At 43.8% G+C, this 20,146-nt stretch overlaps 1 protein-coding gene and 2 long non-coding RNA genes across 5 annotated transcripts in view; 1 reads left to right on the plus strand and 2 right to left on the minus strand.

Moving 5' to 3' along the window:
- Positions 1–1,992: 1,992 nt before the first annotated feature.
- Positions 1,993–3,233, minus strand: LOC141548581 (uncharacterized). The gene is made up of 2 exons (XR_012484004.1): positions 3,147–3,233; positions 1,993–2,521 (listed from the first exon to the last, which is right to left on the minus strand). It is a non-coding gene; the product is annotated as an uncharacterized LOC141548581 (long non-coding RNA).
- Positions 3,234–6,567: 3,334 nt separating this feature from the next.
- Positions 6,568–8,142, minus strand: LOC141548582 (uncharacterized). The gene is made up of 3 exons (XR_012484005.1): positions 8,027–8,142; positions 7,483–7,723; positions 6,568–6,903 (listed from the first exon to the last, which is right to left on the minus strand). It is a non-coding gene; the product is annotated as an uncharacterized LOC141548582 (long non-coding RNA).
- SMARCA1 (SNF2 related chromatin remodeling ATPase 1) overlaps positions 7,610–20,146 on the plus strand; it is a 118,575-nt gene continuing 106,038 nt past the window's right edge. For all 3 annotated transcript variants that reach the window (XM_074277582.1, XM_074277581.1, XM_074277583.1), the window contains exons 1-2: positions 7,610–7,739; positions 18,807–18,890. In XM_074277582.1, coding sequence (XP_074133683.1) covers positions 7,635–7,739; positions 18,807–18,890 — 189 coding nt within the window. In that variant the 5' untranslated portion in view covers positions 7,610–7,634. The remainder of the gene's footprint in view (positions 7,740–18,806; positions 18,891–20,146) is intronic.

Here is a 20,146-nt window from a genome sequence, read left to right on the forward strand (position 1 = left end):
CCCCCCCACCCCCCAGTGAGCCCACCTCCCACTCTCCCCACCCCCAGTGTCTCACCAGTGAGCCCACTTCCCATTCTCCCCCCCACCCCCCAGTGAGCCCACCTCCCACTCTCCCCACCCCCAGTGTCTCCCCAGTGTGAGCCCACCTCCCACTCCTCACCCCCCAGTGTCTCCCCAGTGAGCCCACCTCCCACTCTCCCCACCCCCAGTGTCTCCCCAGTGAGCCCACCTCCCATTCTCCCCACCCCCCAGTGAGCCCACCTCCCACTCTCCCCACCCCCAGTGTCTCCCCAGTGTGAGCCCACCTCCCACTCCTCACCCCCCAGTGTCTCCCCAGTGAGCCCACCTCCCACTCTCCCCACCCCCAGTGTCTCCCCAGTGAGCCCACCTCCCATTCTCCCCACCCCCCAGTGAGCCCATCTCCCACTCTCCCCTCCCCCCCAGTGTGAACCCACCTCCCACTCCTCACCCCCCAGTGTCTCCCCAGTGAGCCCACCTCCCACTCTCCCCTCCCCCAGTGTGAACCCACTTCCCACTCCTCACCCCCCAGTGTCTCCCCAGTGTGAGCCCACCTCCCACTCTCCCCTCCCCCAGTGTGAACCCACTTCCCACTCCTCACCCCCCAGTATCTCCCCAGTGAACCCACCTCCCACTCTCCCCTCCCCCAGTGTCTCACCAGTGAGCCCACTTCCCATTCTCCCCCCCACCCCCCAGTGAGCCCACCTCCCACTCTCCCCTCCCCCAGTGTGAACCCACCTCCCACTCCTCACCCCCAGTGTCTCCCCAGTGAACCCACCTCCCACTCTCCCCACCCCCCAGTGTCTCCCCAGTGAGCCCACCTCCCATTCTCCCCCCAACCCCCAGTGAGCCCACTTCCCACTCTCCCCTCCCCCCAGTTTTCCCACCCCTCAGTGTCCTCCCTAGTGTCCCCACTTCCCACTGTCCCTCCCAATCTCCCTACCTCCCAGTGTTCCCCCCCATAATAAGTCAATTAACAGATTCCCCCAGGACGTGGGCTCACTGGGGGAGACATAACAGCCACAAATGCCCATTAACCGAAACAATCCAAAAAATGGAAATTTCCGTCCCAGGAAATAGTCAAATCCGGGTTCTTTGTGAATGGTCCAAACCGGATTGGGAGTCTTGTCAAGGGTTGGCCAAAGTTGATTCTTTAAAGAGAGTTATAATCCTTGCACAGGGGAATTCAGCAGGGATCCAGCGGGAAATCTAGTTATCCCAGTGTCCCCCTCCATTGCCTCTCTCCCTTAGTGTCCCCTCCCCCCAGTGAGCCCACCTCCCACTCCTCACCCCCCAGTGTCTCCCCCATGAACCCACCCCTCCCACTCTCCCCTCCCCCCAGTGTCTCCCCCAGTGAGCCCACCTCCCACTCTCCCCTCCCCCCAGTGTGCCCACCTCCCACTCTCCCCACCCCCCAGTGTCTCCCCAGTGAGCCCGTCTCCCCAATGTGCCCACCCCTCCCACTCTCCCCCCCCTGCTCCCACTTCCCATTCTACCTTCCCCCCAGTGTCTCCCCCAGTGCGCCCACCTCCCATTCTCCCCACCCCCCCCAGTGCGCCCACCTCCCACTCTCCCCACCCCCCAGTGTCTCATCCAATGAGCCCACCTCCCATTCTCCCCACCCCCCAGTGTCTCCCCCAGTGAGCCCACCTCCCACTCTCCCCACCCCCCAGTGTCTCATCCAATGAGCCCACCTCCCATTCTCCCCACCCCCCAGTGTCTCCCCCAGTGAGCCCACCTCCCACTCTCCCCACCCCCCAGTGTCTCCCCAGTGAGCCCACTTCCCACTCTTCCCACCCCATTGTCCCACCCCCCATTGTTCTTCTCCCCCGTTGTTCCCACCCCCCCCCCGTCTCCACCCCTCTCCCCACCCCCCACTGTCTCCACCCCCTCTGTCCTCCCCCACCCCCATCCCTGAGTCCTAAAAGCTTTGGATTCATCCGCTTTAAAAAATAAAGGCCACAAGACACCACATTTTGTTTGCAGAGGAGACAATTTATTAGTTCATTACTTAGCCGTGCTCAGCTACCAAGAAACCGACATTTGCTGATCTGTCTTATGGTAGGGCTTATCAATATTAACTTAGTCGAATGAACTTGATGTCCGTCTTACAATCTTTAAATTGGTGCTGTAGGAATCTGATGGCAAAGATGACTATCAGATGGAACACTTACGTTAAAGATCTTGGCTTAGATGAGGAGAGATGATTCTACAAGTTCTTACAGATGATTCTAGAGGTTCTTCTCTTACCCTAACCGACATGACATTTGATGTTGCGACTCATTAAGGGGGGGTCTGCTATTCCTATGCGTCGCTGCTGCTGTGTGAAGTTACTTAGACCTTTGCCTCATTCTTCTCCTCTTACGCTTAAGACGACGCATTCGCTTTTTTCTCCACTTGGCTCTCATGGTGAGGTCGAGCTGGAGATGGCCCTTCACCTCCCAGAGACTGGAGCCTTTGGTTCACGTCAGGCGCGCCATGCTACAGGGTTTTTGGCCCTGTCCTAAAAAAAAAAGAAGAAAAGAAAACCCTTCTTAACCACTAGCTATGACCTGGAAAGAGTCTTGTTTTACTTAATATCAAATTACAGATCTGGCAATTTTAAGTTAAAGCGAAAGCAGAATTTTTCGTTTTTAAGATGAATTAAGACTACTATTAAGTTCTTAAAGATCTTGAAGACCAACGAGGGTTTTTGTAGAAATATAGATCATTATGATATAGATGTCGATGTTGATGTCGATGTAGATGTAGATGTTATAGATCTTCTGTGTCGGTGTAGAAAAATAGAAATTTGTAGAAATTTGTAGAAATTTGTAGAAATTTGTAGCAAGTTGTAGTACGGTGTAGTACGTTGTAGTAAGATGAAGTACGGGGTAGTAAGTTGAAGTACGGTGTAGTATGATGTAGTAAGGTGAAGTACGGTGTAGTAAAGTTGTAGTACGGTGTAGTTGTAGTAAATTGTATTAAGTTGTTGAAAGTTTCTAATGTCTGTGACTCTGTTTTTGTCTCTATCTATCGCTAAACTCTCTATTTATCGTATCTAAACTAACTAGGTGTTGTAGTTTTTTTTTTTTTTTTTTCCCTATCTATTCTACCTCTCTTTCTAGTAAAGAGAGAACTAAACTTACCTTATTATACACCAGCATCACGAAATATTTTAAAGCAACACAGCAGTGCCAGTGCTAGGCCGGGCACCTACTTATATACTGTCTGGGGTGCTGACCTCACAGAGACCTGGTGAGGTAAGCAGGCCTTTATGATGTGAATTTTCCTGGTGAGGTAAGCAGGCCTTTATGATAGGAATTTCCTTATTAGGTAATTGGGCTCGAGCTAAGATTTGAGAGTTTGATAGTTGTAGTTCATCGGAGTTAAAAATTGGCGCTTTTTCTTTTCAAATCTCTCCTTCTTTTCCTTCCAGCATCAATGCTTCCATTGTTGATGGGCCTGTGGGCCAGTAGAAAGCCTGACAAGAGAGACAGTAGTTTCCACTCCCCAATTCAAAGCAATTTGCCTTGTGATTTTTTAAATATAAAATTTGTTGAGGTCTTTTATTTCCAGATCAAGCCCTCCTTTGTGGCCAACAATAAAATCAATAAAATCAAAATATCTGATATGGATATTGTATTTGTGACTCCCTCCCCTGCTCTAATGATTTCAGATTTCACTCTCCATTCTTTAGGGCCTTGTTTTGATTCCCCCCCCCCATTACTTCAGGTTCACTTTCTTTTTTAATGATGTTTTCATTTAAAATAAGCATAGAAATCATGCTCCTGCACATCCCCCTTTGCCCCTAGAACTTTCCTGAGCCCTTCCAAGTGCTAGTGGCCCCCAAATGCTTTGTATAGATTTAATTTTTGTCTGTAATCTATTAATATATGTTCATATTGTCTCCCCTGAATTCAAATGGAAAGTCCTCCAGGCTAGGGGTGATTTTATTGCTTTGTATTATGGATATGGAAGTGCCAGTGCCAGTTGATAGATGCTGTATGTTCTCTGAATTCCTCATATTTGTCTTTTCCCACTTCATAATATTCCATCCCACTCGTTTGGCTGTTGGCTTAATCATTCCTAGGTTTCATTAACTTTTCTTTATTATACCAAGTTTTGGGGCAACTCCTCAGGATTTTGAAGAAGCTATTTACTGGAAAGTCAGGGGAGAGAAAGCTGACTTTTTGTTGATTAAGACCCTAGTGGGGTTTTAAGACCCTGGCAACAGAAGCCCCAAGTCGGTTTTTTAGCTCACAGTGTGTCTGTCAGAGTACCAGATTGGAGAAAAGGGCAAGGGCCATATTCAAACTGTCAGATAGTAATGATGGGCATCTTAGGTGAGTATTAGATAGTACCTGTAGCCCTTTAAAGGTCTCTGTTAGTTTCTAAACAACACCCCATACCCTGGAATAAGCCAAAGCATCCCAGAATATCAGAGCTAGAAGAGACATCACCTGTTTAATTCAACCCTCTGTAGCATCCTTGGTAAATGACCATCCTGCTTCTGCTTTTTAGTGAGAGAGAACTCACACCTCCCTCTTCTCAGTGACGCTTTTAGATATTTGAAAGCAGCTATCCCTTTCTGTGTGTGATTAAACCAAACCAAACTGAACCTGGAAAGCTGACTGCTACAACTGTTTTCGAAATATAATGGGCTTAGAGAAATCTGGGAAGGTTTCTATGAATTGATGCAGGATCAAATTAGGCCCTGGTGTAAATAGAAGACAAAGAAATGAGGCTGCATGATACAATTATGTCTCTGTCCCCGAGAAGAGACACAGACAAAACATTTCATTTCTTTTATCACAGAGGTTGGGGATTTGGGAATGTCGCATATGTCACAAATAGTGAATGTCAGTTGCTTTTGCTGAATTGGTTTTTTGAAGTTGAATTATGGGCAAAGACCCAGCATGGAAGAGGGAGGAAGGGGGAGGGAAAGGGGATAAGTATTTATAGAGTACCTGCTCTTCCTTCCCAGGAAACACTAAGCTCTTTGCAAATATTATTTTAGAGAGGCGTGCACCAAAAAAGGTATCAAGGAAACAAGACTGAGAAGTCTGATCACAGTTTGTTTAGACAGAACAATTTTTCAGAAGACCAGTGCCAGAATCGGAATCAGAGGCCCAGAGTTCTAATTCTGACTGTGCAGTTAGTAACTGACACTCTGGATAACAATTTCCCCATTGATAAGGTGGGTGGCTCTAGATCTATGATCCCATAACCTTGACTTATTAATACTTCAGGCTACTTGTAAAGGTCTGCTTGCTTTGTTTCGTCAACATTAGAGGAAATAAAGAAACTAGCAAAAGGAACATTGTAAATAAGTGAGCATTTCTGGGGTGGACATTCTGAGCAAAAGCTGCTTTCTGTACACAATGCGATGGGTCGGTGACCACTTTGAAAGGGCTGATTTCTTGAGTACAGGCTTTTAGGTGGATCTGTACATGGTATCCGGCCAGGCTATGTCAATAGCAGCTGTTGCCACTAACTGGCCAACAGCTCTTTGCATAGACTGTTTGCAAAAGAGTAATAAGCAAACACTGTCCTTCCAGCTGCTCCCATACATTTTTAGGGTTGTAAGGGCAGAGAAGGGGGAGAAGGGACCAGCCCGCCATTAGGCAACTGATCAACCAAGGCATCTTTTACTGGGCACCTTTGCAGAGAAAAGAAAAAGGAGTGTGTTTGTGGGATCAAAGAACTGAGAGCTGGAAAGGGCTCTTCTTTTTCCAAGTGGGGGACTGAGGCCCTTGAACTTGTCCTAAGGTCATACAAGCCAATAGCAGAACCTGGAGTCAAACACTTCTGATTTCCCAGCCAAAGCTTGTAAACCCGGATGCTCAAGCAGTTCCCACTTCTGATAATCCCTTAGTTAAGGATTTTGGAGAGAGAATTCAGGACATGGAGGAATTGAAGCTGTGATCTTTGAGTCTCCCCTTCCTGTTGGATACCACTCCCAGCGGCCCATGTTTTTCAAGTCCTTTTTTCCAGTCAAAACTTCCCTGAAGAAATGGGACTCTTGCTCATGTATTCTAATAATTAAAAGCTTCTCCATTCTTTGGCTAGTTATGTTTTCTGATGTGATTTATAGTCTTTAGTGAAAGCCATGAAACTCTCTGATCTAGCCATTTCAGGCATTTGCCAGGTTGTGGAGGTATTTTTATAGGGGAGGGTGGGGGAAAAGGTATTTCTCTCCTCATCCTGCCCCCATCCCAAAGTGCCTGAAGCATAGAATCAGAGCTGGGGAGGACCTCACAAGCCACTTAGTTCAGACCTATTAGTAGTAGAGGAGACCCAGGGAGGTAAAGGGACTTGTCCCAAATCACAGGTGTGGACATTTCAGTCCAAGTCCTCTCATTCCATTCATTCCAGAGCTAAATTTTGGTCCACATTGCCACCTTACCTTCTCCATACCAAGGGCTTAATAAATGGTTGATAGACTGGATTAGAAAGCACACTTCACTGGAGACTGGCAAAATCCCCAGGGTGAAACTAATTAATTTCTCTTAACTTTTCAATCTGGAGGTCTTTTTCTTTTTTTTTTTTATTTTTTTTGGGGGGGACACTGCTTACTTTTAAACCTTTAAAAATGACTGCTGGATAATTTAAACTCTGCAGGATGGAAAGAAAATGGGGGGGGGGAACCACAGGAATTCAAGTTAAGTCAAGAAGTCTTTATTAAACACTTATTATACACCGGGTTCCAAATGAAGCTTTGGGTTAGCAGTGGGACGTGAAGGTCTTCGGGAGCCTGGCCATGTCACTGTGTCAGTCTCCATAGTGGCAGGAAGAATGCAAAGTGCCGAGCTTCCCCTTTGGGATCTTAAGTGACTCTCCTTCCCCTCCTGCTGTATGGCCACCGTTGCCAATTTGTCTGCCTCTCCTTGCTTTGTTTCCCCACTTGTAAAAAGGAAGGAACGAGATTAGAAGGTGGGAACCCACAGGTTCTAGGAGGGAAGAAAGGGCCAGGGAGTTTCTCGGGTTTGGGGGGGACCAGAGACTCCACCCCTGGTCTGGGCCTAAAGGCCTCAGTGGGGCTTTGCTCGGGGAATTTTCTAAGCTAGGAACTAAGAGCCCTAGGAGGTTACAAAATAACTTAAAAAAAAAGAAGCAGCAGCTGGACCTTGGTTTTTGGCTCCCCCTCCCTTCTCCCCATCTTCCCCCTCCCTTCTCCCCATCTTCCCCCTCCCTTCTCCCCATCTTCCCCCTCCCTTCTCCCCATCTTCCCCCTCCCTTCTCCCCATCTTCTCCCTCCCTTTTCTCCCCATCTACGGGTGGTCCAGAGGGTTCGCTAGGGGGGAGGTGGGGGGGTGGGAGGGTTTGGGGAAGCGAGCTTCTCCGCCCCACCCACCCCCAACCCTCGTGGGACAACGCTCCAGCCCTGTTGGGAGGGGGGAGTCTCGCGATTGTTGTGGGGGGTTCTAGGAGGGGGCCCCGGGGGGCGGGAAGGGGAGGGGGGAAGGCGTGACGTAGGAGGACCGGGAAGGAGAAGGGGGCGGCGGCTTGGTGCTCCTTGCTCCCTTCTCCGCCGAGGGGGTTCTCAGCTAGCCGCTTCTCTGGCACAGGTTCCCGAGCCCGGCCTGAGCTCCGAGTCCCGAGTCGGCGGCCTCCCCGCCGCAGCCGCCGTGTCCATGGAGTCGCTGCAGCTCGGCCTCGGGGCCAGAGAGGAGGAGGAGTCGGCGCCGTCCTCGTCTTGGGATCTGAGATCGGCCCCCAGCGACTGCGGGGAAGACGAGGTAGGCTAAGCGCGTCGCGGTGTCGGGGTGGGGGGTGGGGTGGGCTGGCAGGGACACGGGCGGCATTCGCGTATCGTCGCTTCTCCAGCCTCGGCGCCCTTGCCTGCAGGGGTGACCCCCTCCGCGCCCACCGTCGGAGCCGGCGGCATGGGCCCTGAGGCGAGGAGGCGGGGAGAAGGGGAGGAGCAAGGAGAGGGCCGGGGAAGGGGGGGGCGCCTGGGCAGGGGCGCGGGGGCCGAGCCCTCAAGGGGTCCCACACTTGGCGAAGGCTTGGGAAGAGAGCTTACTTTGGGTCCTTCTGCCTAGGATAGCAAATGCTCCAGCGAGTCTCTCGTTAACTAGCGGGGCCTTGGGGAAGGGGGCGAAGAGAACCCTCTCCATCCCTGGCAGTCCCCACCCCCCCACCCCCTCGCCCAGGCGGGCCACCCTGGACAGCGGTCCCCCGATTCCCCCTCCCCCCTCGCTCTAGTCCCTCCTGGGGCGGGGGGGTGGGGGATGCTCCTGCGGGACTGGGCCTTCTCGGCTGCTGGCTTGACCCGTTCTTTCCAAAAGCCTGAGCGGGCCCCTCGACCCACGCAGTGGATTTCCCCCCTTTAAACTAGAAGCTTTGGGGGCCGAGCGCCCTCGGCTGCCCTGCTCTGACGCTCGCCCTTTCGAATCGATGGTTCTGTGCCTCCACCTTGGGGCGCGGAACCCCCGAGTCGCGATTCGCAAGCAGACCTCGAAGTTTCCCCCATCCGAGACATTACGGGAAAAACTGAGATGCTGACGTGCAAAATCGCTTTTTGGGGTAGCCGTGGCCCTATATGGACATTTTCCCTTTTAAGGCATGCTCAAGTTGCGTTTTGACTATGTAGGGTCATTAACAGGCCCTCAGGTGGCCTGGCTCGGGTCCTGACGTGATAGTGGGGTTGTGACGGGATAGTGATGCCGGACGACCAAATGGCAAGCCTTATAGGGTCATGGATGACTTCCCTCCGGCCTGGGCCACGCCACAATGGCCCTTCCATCACTTCCAACTTTTCCTCGTATGAGAGACTTAAAATCAGCAGGTTTTTCATTTTCTCAAAAGAACCTTGGCAAGATTTTCCTGGTGGAAGGTGAAAGTCAAAACGTAAAAAAAAAAAAGGGGGGGGTCGTTGAATGAAATTTTGAGTTCCTTTGCCACATGACCCTTGAAAATCCTCAAATGACTCTAATAAAAGTCCAGAGTTACCTACAAACAGCAGCTTAACCAGTTTTTTTTTTTTTTTTTTTTAATAAAAACTTTTTTTTTTTTTTTTTCCCCTCCCTGAGGTTGGGGTTAAGTGACTTGCCCATGATCACACAGCCAGATTTGAACTTGGGTCCTCCTGAATTCAAGGCTGATGCTCCATCCACTGCGCCACCTAGCTGCCCCACAAATAAAAACTCTTAAAGAGCATTGTATCTCTCTTATTTATTTTATCTTTTATGGGTGCCATAATTCGAAAACCATAGTCTATACCACATTATGTAGGGGTTGTGATTTGAGTATTCATGCTAATGAGATTACACAAAATAATAAAGTTTACAAAACATGCAGAGATGGTTTTAACATTCACCTTTACATACACCTCTTGTGCCTTCTCTCACTCTTTCTCCCTCCCCGCTCCCCCATCCCCAAGACAGAAAGCTGTCTTGCTATAGGTCAAACACGTGCTATTCTTCTAAACCTACTTCCATAGTCGTTATGCTGGGCAAGAAAAATCGATCAAAAGGGAAATAAAACTTAAAGAAAAAAAAAAAAACAAGCAAACAAATAAACAAACGACAACAAACTCCTGAAAATCCTATTCTCTGATCCACATTAAGGAGTAGGTATCTCCTTTTCCCTTGGAATGATGCCCTTTTGGACTGTTTTGATTTTCACATGGCAGATAACACTTTAAAGCTCCTAAATTGTGCAATAGCATGATACTTAATCCTTATAGTCAGTGCTTTGATCTTTCTAAAAAGCAGAACAGATTTTGTAAACTGTAAATGTTTTATAACACTTCTATTCCTCTTATGCAGGGTGTTCCAAAAAGTCTCAGTGTACTTTTAAACTATTTTTTAAAAAAGCTTTAAACTGCAATTAAACTTTTGAGACAGTATGTGTATGAAGTATTTTAATAGTGATGACTTGTGCACAAGAAATGTCACAATGTGCACTAGATACTAGATGAATAATGGGAAAGGGAGGTGGGGCCAAAATGCCCCCCACTTGAATAGCCAGAAATGGACCTCCTGTGGAGGATTTATGGAGGAACAAGGACTAGGACGAGGACTAGGGCACTGGAAGAGGCAGACTTCTACAAACACTTGTACTGTATAGGCTGGGCCTTCCCAGACTTTGAGGTGGAGACTGTGATGGACTATGTTTTTTGCACCTGTTTTAGGAGCAGAATAGCTAATTGTGGAAAGAGGACCAATGAATAAGGTTGACCTCAGGGGAGGAATTTTATGGGTGCAGTAATTCTCGAAAACCTTAGTCTCTACTAAATTATGTAGGGGTTGTGATTTGAGTATCCATGCTAATGAGATTACGGAAAATAATAAAGTTTACAAAACAATTTACAAGATGATAAGTCTTTTGATCCACACAACTACCCTATGAAGTAGGTGCTGTTATAATCCTCATTTGACAGATGGAGAAACTGGGGTAGGGAAGTTAAGCTGTTGCCCAGGGTCTGTCCCACAGATTGAAATTCGGGTTTTCCTACTTCTATGTTGTGTTCTCCTACTAGTAGCTGCCTGAATAAAAATAAAACAATAAACTTTATTGATAATGCTGCACTGGGACTGCTTCTTGCCTCTTGTCCCCAGTTTAAGTTAGGTTCTTGGTGTTTTAATGAATGCTTATCGATTGTCTCTTGTTCTCTGCTCTCCTCTAAGGTCTCTTGTTTCTTACAGTATAATAATCTTCCTCTACTTTCAGATCCCACAGCAGCATTCCCTGCCGCAATTGGACGTTGCCCTCAGGCAAAAATGAGACCTGTTAAGAATTTTCGTTCCCTAAGGCCAAGGTCTCCTCCCATTGCATCTGGGCCACCTCCAGTCTTCCAGATCTCTATCAGACCACTGGTCCCCGATGGCTCAGGAAGGGAAAGGGAGGCCGGGTGACCTTGCCCAGCCTCCCTCACTTGCATATCCCGGCATCCCTCCCTGATGTCATGGACCCCTTGGGGAGCGAAGGACAAACCACTGCAAGGGCTACCAGGATCTCCCCCAAGGCTTAGTTTTCCATTGAAAAGCTTTAAAACTGAGACCCTCCCCGGTACTCGTCACTTTCTTTTAGATTGGTCCAAGACTTTGCTCACATTTGATTTCTCCCGGTCCTCTTTACTTCCCAGGAAAGGGGAAGCTGTTATTAGCCTCTTTCTGAAGCTGAGGGAAATTTAATGACCTATTTATCTTCTGCCCTCAGGGAGTATCTTTGTAGAACTGTTTGAATAATAACAATAATACTAGCGCACATTTCCATAGCACTTTAAGGTTTTCCACTCTCGTCTTTGTCTGAGAGAGAGAGAGAGAGAGAGAGAGAGAGAGAGAGAGAGAGAGAGAGAGAGAGAGAGAGAGACAAACAGAGAGACAGACAGAGAGACAGAGAGACAGAGAGAAGTAGATGATTTTATTAGCTCCTATTTATGAAGAAACTGGCTGAGCCAGGTTAGGTTCTATGTTCTCTTTCTAGTGACTCTAGGCTGTTGGACTTGAGGTTTTTTATAGTCTGCTTTTTCTGGTTCTTCCCCTCTCTTATTTGTTCCCTGTTCGGAATTCATGAGCCCGAAAAGTGAACTTGCAACAGTGTGAAAAGCAAGAGTAAATAGACTGGCTCTGAACTTGTGGGGAAGGAGGCCGCACTTGGGACACTTCGGATTTCCCTTTGGGCCCATCACAGGTTTGGGGCGAGCTCCTCCTCTTAGTTCTGGACTTCTTTTTCTCAGTTGGTGAAGTTGTTCACTTGAACTTGAAGTTGTCTCTAATAAGAGACGCCGTTTTCAGGAACGGAAATGTCCGGAAGAACCCAATTATTCCTGTATCTGCAGAATTTTAAGCTTTACAAAGCGCTTCCTTAGAATAATTGTGGATTTGCCATTGCATTGCTAGATTTCTTTTTTTTTTTTTATTCCTTAATAATCTCTCTTCATTTTCCAAATGCAAGCAAAGATCGTTTTCGACATTCACCTTTGCGATATCTTATGTTCCAATTTTTTCTCCCTCCCTTCCCTTTATCCCCCTCCCCTGCATAGCAAATAATCCAATATAGGTTAAACATGTTTAACCCCCATTTCATAGATGGGGAAACTGAGGCTTAGAAGTGCAGGCTAGAAAAGAAAAAAAGAGAAGAAAAAGAATTTTAAAAGACCCATGCTTTTGAACATGATGACGACCCATTTGAAATATCTCCAGATAAAATTTAAAAGTTTACTGTGCCACAGTAAGGCAGGGGTTTTTCCTCTTAAAAAATAAAAACTTTTTGCCATTCTCTTTGTTTTTTCTGTCAGTCCTTTATAGTTTTACACATGTCCTTGTCTTCCTTTAACACCTGAGATACAGACAGTTAAGTCTCCTCCAAGAGTTCATTTCCTCTTTTCTTTTTCTTGTCTTTTTCTGAATTCCTCCTATGGGTCCCATGCCATTCCCCAATGTATGGCTTGTTTTAATACCTTCATACTTTGGGGGACAAAGTTTACCTGGTAGGTTTAAAAAAAAAAAGTTTGGAAAGAGAATCCAAGTTAATTAAAGGAAACTTGGTCTCTTCTCCCAGATCTAGAATTTAATTAGCATATAAATTAAATCAACAGGGGGTTTGCAGATTCTTCTGAAATGTTAGCAAAAGCTTCTGGAGTCAAAGTGCTTTGTTGGATTAAGGCTTTCTTTTTCTTTTCATCAAAGTTCCTGAGTGGATGTTTATATTCTTGCCTGGAGAATGAGGTAATTTTCAGTATTATGAAATTGGAAAATTGCATTTTCCCCCCTCACCAAAGGTTTATGAGGAGTTGGAGCCTGTGGAGCTTCTAGTTCTCCCTTGGCCTTTGGATTAGAACCCAGGATTCCTGATTCTCTTTCTTATTGCTTTTTCTTCCTTACTGGAAAGTTTCAGAAATGACTAGCTCATATGAACTGTATTATTTGTATAACAAATAAATCTGCCCCCCAGTGGCCATATTCCTGGGAGGGCCTCTCTTTTTAAGATGCACCTCCTACCAATACTGGTCTACACCTGTTCTTCAGAGGGTTTAGTCTCCTGGGGCTGTTTGGGAGTTTGTGAGGGGTGACTTCTCTAGGGTCACCTGGCCAGCGATGTGTCTGAGGTGGGATTTAATTCAAGTCTTCTTGCCTCCTCTGAATGGCCCATTATCCATTATCCCCATGGGGCCTTTTTTTTTTTAAAATTCATTTTTATAATTATAACATTTTCTTTGACAGTACATATGCATAGGTAATCTTTTTTTTTTTTTTTTTTTTTTTTTTTTTTTTTTTTTTTTACAAAATTATTCCTTGTACTCCCTTCTGTTCCGAGTTTTTCCCCTCCTTCCCTCCACCCCCTCCCCTAGATGGCAGGCCTTCCCATACATATTAAATATCTTATAGTATATCTTAGGTACAATATATATATATGCAGAACCGAATTTTGTTGTTGTTGCAAAGGAAGGATTGTATTCGAAAGGTAAAAATAATCTGGGAAGAGAAACAAAACAAAACAAGCAAAAAAAAAAAAACAAAAAAAAACAATGCTCTCAGTTTACACTCATTTCCCAGTGTTCCTTTTCTGGGTGTAGCTGATTCTGTCCATCACTGATCAATTGGAATTGGATTAGCTCTTCTCTATGTTGAAGATATCCACTTCCATCAGAATACATCCTCATACAGTATTGTTGTTGAAGTGTATAATGATCCCATGGGGCCTTTTTATGAGTTACTTTTCCAAGTTATTGAAAACAAAACTCTCACAAATATCATTTTTCATGTGTACAATTAGATCACAAGAACCCACAAGTTTTTCACAAGAATGAATGTTTCATTTTTATTTATTCCTTTTGATAGTATTTTCATTTTTCTGTAGCTCCTTCCTCATCTACTTGACTCTACTAGCCATCCTTTGTCTCCTTAAAGGGAGAAAGTACCTAGCTGATCAGCCTAGCACCTGCTGTGCCTCAGGGTAATATTCCTACCCAGGGCTTCTTAAACTTTTTCTACTTTCAACCCCTTTTGGCTAGGGAAATTTGTATGTATAGGTATAGAAATCAAACATTTACTCACAATAAATCATAATTTTGTGAACTCCAGATTCACTTGTGAGACCCCATGTGGGGTCCTGAACGACAGTTTCAGAATCTGGGCTCTGTTCTACTCCCATGGTGCCTCTTCTCTGTTCAGATCTAGGCCTTTTCCTCTATTCTTCTTTGTGGCCTAACTTTTTCATTATAATTACCCAGCATTCTGTTGCTCCCTATTGAGCCTTTTCCTTTTCCATTGTTGTCACTGTTCATCTTTTGCTGGAAGCCTTTTCCACCCACTCCCTCTTAATCTCAGGGCCTTCCCCCCTATTAATTATTTCCTTTTTATCCTGTACTTAGACTGCTTGCTTTATTTTTGTTTGTTTGCAAACTGTCTCTCCCATTGGAGTGTAAACTCCTCCTGCACTGGGATTGCTTCCTGCTTCAGGTTCTTGAATGAATGTTTATCTATTGTCTCTTTTGTTCTCTGATCACCTCTAAGTCTTTTGTTTCTTACAGAATAATAATCTTCCTCTACATTCAGATTCCACAATTTTTTTTTAAAAATTAAAAAAAAATTTTTTTCCCCTGAGGCTGGGACTTGCCCAGGGTCACACAACTAGGAAGTGTTAAGTGTCTGAGACCAGACTTGAACTCGGTTCCTCCTGAATTCAGGGCTGGTGCTCTATCCACCGAGCCACCGAGCTGCCCCAAATCCCACAATTTATTAGTTGTTTAGTTGTTTTCATTTGTGTCCTATTTTTCATGGCTCCATTTGTGGCTTTCTTGGCAAGGGCTTTGGAGAGCTTTGCTATTTATTTCCTTCTTTTACTCATTTTACAGATGAGGAAACTGAGGCAAGCAGGGTGAAGTGACTTGGCCACATGCTAAGTGTTTGAGACAAGATTGGAACTTGGGAAGAGAAATCTTCTTCATTCCAGATGTCTATCCCCTGGAGCACAGTCTCATTGCCTCACTGCCCACAGCTATTCCTTACCTCAGCAGACTTTGTTTTTTGTTTTTTTAGATTTCCTAAGGGCTCTATGATTTTATTTTATTTTAAAAATTTTTTATGAAAGCTTTTTATTTTCAAAACCTCCGAATTTCCCCCAACTTTTCCCCCCTTTCCCCAATATGTTATACACACCAGACTTTGAGAGATCATGGAGGATCAGAAGAGCTTGCTGTATAATTCTTGGGGTCTGGGAGAGTTGGACAGGATGGAATGGCTGAACAACCATGAGTGGGTATTGGCAAGCTTCTGGTTCTCTTCGAAAAGGAGAAATGGGGTGATGTGAGAAGTTTTGGTTTTTGCTATTCTTTGCATCTTCAATGCTTAATAAGTGTTTACTGCCTGACTGCCTGCCACAGGGGGGATGTTCCTTGGCTTTCTTTTGACTTCCCGGGAGCATCTGCCTGGCAGTGGTGCTGTCCAAAGTTCTTTCCAGCTCAGGGAGGTTGCACTTCACTGGCCTGTGCCCTGCCAGAATGAGGCACTGGGGGCAGGGGCACTGGACCAGGCAGGAGAGATGAAGAGTTCAAAAAAAGAAGCTGGCCCCGGCCTCCACCACTTGTTTGCCTCTTCTTGCTTGCATAGTGCTACATCAATGCTGACGTTATTTATTTGGTAGGAGTATTTCATTTTTCCAAATACATGCAAAGGTAGTTTTCAGTATTCACCTTTGCAAATCCTGGTTGTGTTCCAAATTCTTCCTAATAAATGCAAATATAGTTATTTTCAATATTCACTTTTGCATAACCTGGTGGTGTTCCAAGTTTTCCAAATACATGCAAAGGCAGTTTTCAATATTTACCCTTGGACCACCTGGTGTTCTACATTTTTGCCAATACGTGCCAAGATCCTTTTCACTATTCACCTTTGGAAAACCTGGTGGTGTTCCAAGTTTTTCCAAATCCATGAAATGATAGTTAGTTTTCAATATTCACCTTTGCAAGTCCTGGTGGTGTTCCAAATTTTTCCTAATAACATGCAAAGATAGTTTAGTTTTCAATATTTACCTTTGCAAAATCTGGTCTTCCACATTTTTCCAAATACATGCAAAGGTAGTTTTCAATATTCCCCTTTGGAAATTGTGATGGTGTTCTAAATTTTTCCAAATATATGCAAAGATACTTTTCAATATTCACCTTTGGAAAACCTGGTGTTCCAAATTTTTCCAAATACATGCAATGATAGTTAGTTTTCATTATTCACCTTTGGAAGTCCTGGTGGTGTTCCAGAATTTTCCAAATACTGCAAAAATAGTTTTCATTATTCACCTTTGCAAGTTCTGGTTGTGTTCCAAATTTTTCCAAGTACATGCAATGATAGTTTTCAATATTCACCTTTGCAAATCGTGGTGGTGTTCCACATTTTTCCTAACAACATGCAAAGATAGTTCCCCCCCCCCCCCAAGGCTGGGGTTAAGTGACTTGCCCAGGGTCACACAGCTAGGAAGTGTTAAGTGTCTGAGACCTGATTTGAACTCAGGTCCTCTGAATTCAAGACTGGTGCTCTATCCACTGCAGCACCTAGCTGTCCTGATAGTTAGTTTTCAATATTTGCCTTTGCAAAACCTGGTGGTGTTTCAAATTTTTCCAAATACATGCAAAGGCAGTTTTCAATATTCACTTTTGGAAAAAGTGGTGTTCCAAGTTTTTCCAAATACATGCAAAGGCAGTTTTCAATATTTACCCTTGGACCACCTGGTGTTCTAATATTTTGCAAATATGTGCAAAGATAGTTTTCACTATTCACCTTTGGAAAACCTGGTGGTGTTCTAAATTTTTCCAAATATATGCAAAAATAGTTAGTTTTCAATATTTACCTTGCAACATTTTTCCAAATACATGCAAAGGCAGTTTTCAATATTCACCTTTGCAATAACTGGTGGTGTCCCAAAATTTTCCTAATACATGCAAAAGCAGTTTTCAATATTCATCTTTGGAAAACCTTTTGGTGTTCCAAATTTTTCCTAATACATGCAAAAATAGTTTTCAATATTCATCTTTGGAAAGCCTAGTGTTCCAAATTTTCCCAATTCATGCAAAGGAAGTTTTCAATATTTACCCTTGGACCACCTGGTGTTCTAAATTTTTGCCAATAAGGGCAAAGATAGTTTTCACTATTCACCTTTGGAAAACCTGGTGGTATTCCAAATTTTTCGAAATACATGCAAAGGTAGTTTTCCATATTCACTTTTGGAAAACATGGTGGTACAAATTTTTCCAAATACATGCAAAAATTGCTTTCAATATTCACCTTTGGAAAACAAGGTGGTATTCCTAATTTTTCCTAGTACATCCAAAGATAGTTAGTTTTCAGGATTCACCTTTGCAAAATCTGGTGGTGTTCCAAATTTTTCCAAATACATGTAAAATAATTTTCAATATTCACCTTTGGAAAACCTGGTGTTCCAAATTTTCTGAATTCATGAAAAAGTAGTTTTCAATATTCACCTTTGCAAAACCTGTTCCAAATTTTTCTCCCTCTCCTGTCTCCCCACCCCCTTAAACCTGTGCACTATATGGAAACATATTTCCATATTCGCAATGCTGTGCAAAAACAAAGATCAAAAGGGGAAAAAAACATGAGAAAGAAAAAATAATACAAGCAAACAGTATATATACACTTTGATCCACTGGACTTGGATGGCACTTTCCATCACAAGTGTCTTGTAATTAATGCTAATATTTTAAAAACCATTAATCAAAACATAACTTTTATTAAAATGCTGTCCCTGAAGTGGATATCTTCAACATAAAGAAGATCCAACTCACTTCCAGTTGATCAATGATGGACAGAAATAACTATACCCAGAGAAGGAACACTGGGAAGCGAATGTAAATTGTTAGCACTACTGTCTGTCAACCCAGGTTACTTACACTTTTGGAAGCTAATAATTAATGTGCAACAAGAAAATGGTATTTACACACATATATTGTATCTAGGTTATATTGTAGCACGTGTAAAATGTATGGGATTGCCTGTCATGGGGGGGGGAGGGAGTGAAGAGAGGGGGGGATAATTTGGAAAAATGAATACAAGGGATAATGTTATAAAATAAAATAAAATAAAATAAAGGTTAAAAAAATAAAAAAAAAAAATAAAATGCTATCCCTGGCTTTCCTTCTTTCCTTCATTTAATATTTTATTTCTTCCAGTTTCCAATTACATATAAAAATAGTTGTCAACACGTGCTTTAGAAGCTTTTGCAAATTGTTTTTTAAAACTCATTTTATTTCTTTGAATGGAGATCAGAATTTCTGCATTTTAATCATGTTCTTTAACTTTGGGGTATTAGCAACGAAACAGTATGTTTTAGGTTGTTCAAATATACTGAACATTGCTAATTTTCAATTAATGAAAATTTATTCCATTCAGTGATGCAACTTTGGACTCAATTGGGGAAAGAAAAAATTATTTAGGGTGGGTGGGAGGGAATGCAAAGACAGTCACTGCCCTCAAGGAGCTTTACATTTCTTTGGGGAGACTACACCTCAAAGGTTTTTGCCTTTAGGTAGCCTGGGTTCTGAATAGAGTAATGAAGGCGTTTTGTTATTCAGTTTTTTCAGGATAACTTGATTTCTCCTTGATCCCATTTGGGGTTCTCTTGGCCAAGATATTGGGACATTTTGACATTTCCTTCTGTAGTTCATTTTACAGATGAGGAAACTGAGGGAAACAGGATGAAGTGATTTGTCCAGGTTCACATAACTAAGTAACTTTCAAACTTTGTTGTTAAAATCAATTTTTTCAGGAGTCAACTGAGAACATTTCTGTTGTTGTTTGTAGAATGTGTCTCTTCATCTACTGACCTTTATTTGTTTTTGAAAATTCCAGAAAAATGACCCTACTTTTGACCCGAAAACTGCTAAAGATTGCAGACCTGAAAGAGGACATGATCCTAATTATGAAAAGAGGATGGTATGTGGGTTTGCTTGAGTCCATTTGTGATTGGGGTGTTTATTTTTTATTGCAGTGGGAGGTGGCAAAAAAGTGGGATATTAAGAGAACCAAAGAAATTTCCACATGGTCTCTAGTGCTTCTTGGGTTCTGGATTTTGGGCTAATGCTACACTCTTCACCGCAAGTTCCCCAGTTTTATAGCCAAGGAGGGTCCAACTTGGAGTAGTTATGATTTTGTTTTATTGTATTTTGATTTCTCATAAGGTCATTAGCTTCCATTTCCTCAGTTCTAATTTTTTTTAAATAGTTTTTATTTACCAGCTATATGCATGGGCAATTTTACAGAATTGACAATTGCCAAACCCTTTGTTCTCATTTTTCCCCTCCCCCCATGGCAGGTTGACCAATACATGTTAAATATGTTAGAGTATAAATTAAATACAATATATGTCTACATGTCCAAACAGTTGTTTTGCTGTACAAAAAGAATCGGACTTTGAAACAGTGTACAATTAGCCTGTGAAGGAAATCAGAAATGCAGGCGGGCAAAAATAGAGGGATTGGGAATTCTGTGTAGTGGTTCATAGTCATCTCCCAGAGTTCTTTCGCTGGGTGTAGCTGGTTCAGTCCATTACTGCTCTGTTGGAACTGATTTGGTTCATCTCATTGTTGGAGAGGGCCACGTCCCTCAGAATTAACCATCATATAATGTTGTTGAAGTAGATAATGATCTCCTGGTCCTGCTCATTTCACTCAGCATCAGTTCATGTCAGTCTCTCTAGGCCTCTCTGAAATCATCCTGCTGGTCATTTCTTACAGAACAATAATCTCAGTCTAATTTTTTTTTAATTTTCGTATTTTTTTCACTTTTTTTTTCTTTTTTTTTTTTTATTAATTTTTATAATTATAACATTTTCTTTGACAGTACATATGCATAGGTAATTTTTTTACAACATTATCCCTTGTACTCCCTTCTGTTCTGAATTTTTCCCCTCCTTCCCTCCACCCCCTCCCCTGGATGGCAGGCTTTCCCATACATATTAAATATCTTATAGTATATCCTAGGTTAGGTCTAATTTTTAAGGAATAATTTTCCTCAGTGAGCTTTTGGACCCTCCTCTGAGAGTAGCATCCTGGGCCTTTTTTCTCCCACCCTATTAGACTTTAAGTAGCAACAGTAAATAATAGTAGCCTGAGTTTTCCTAGCCTGAATGATAATAGCCAAGACTTTCATAGCTGAGATAATAGAAGACATCATTTTCATAGCACTTTAAT

This window comes from Sminthopsis crassicaudata, chromosome X (genome assembly GCF_048593235.1).
Source record: "Sminthopsis crassicaudata isolate SCR6 chromosome X, ASM4859323v1, whole genome shotgun sequence".
In the NCBI taxonomy this organism is placed as follows: Eukaryota; Metazoa; Chordata; class Mammalia; order Dasyuromorphia; family Dasyuridae; genus Sminthopsis; species Sminthopsis crassicaudata.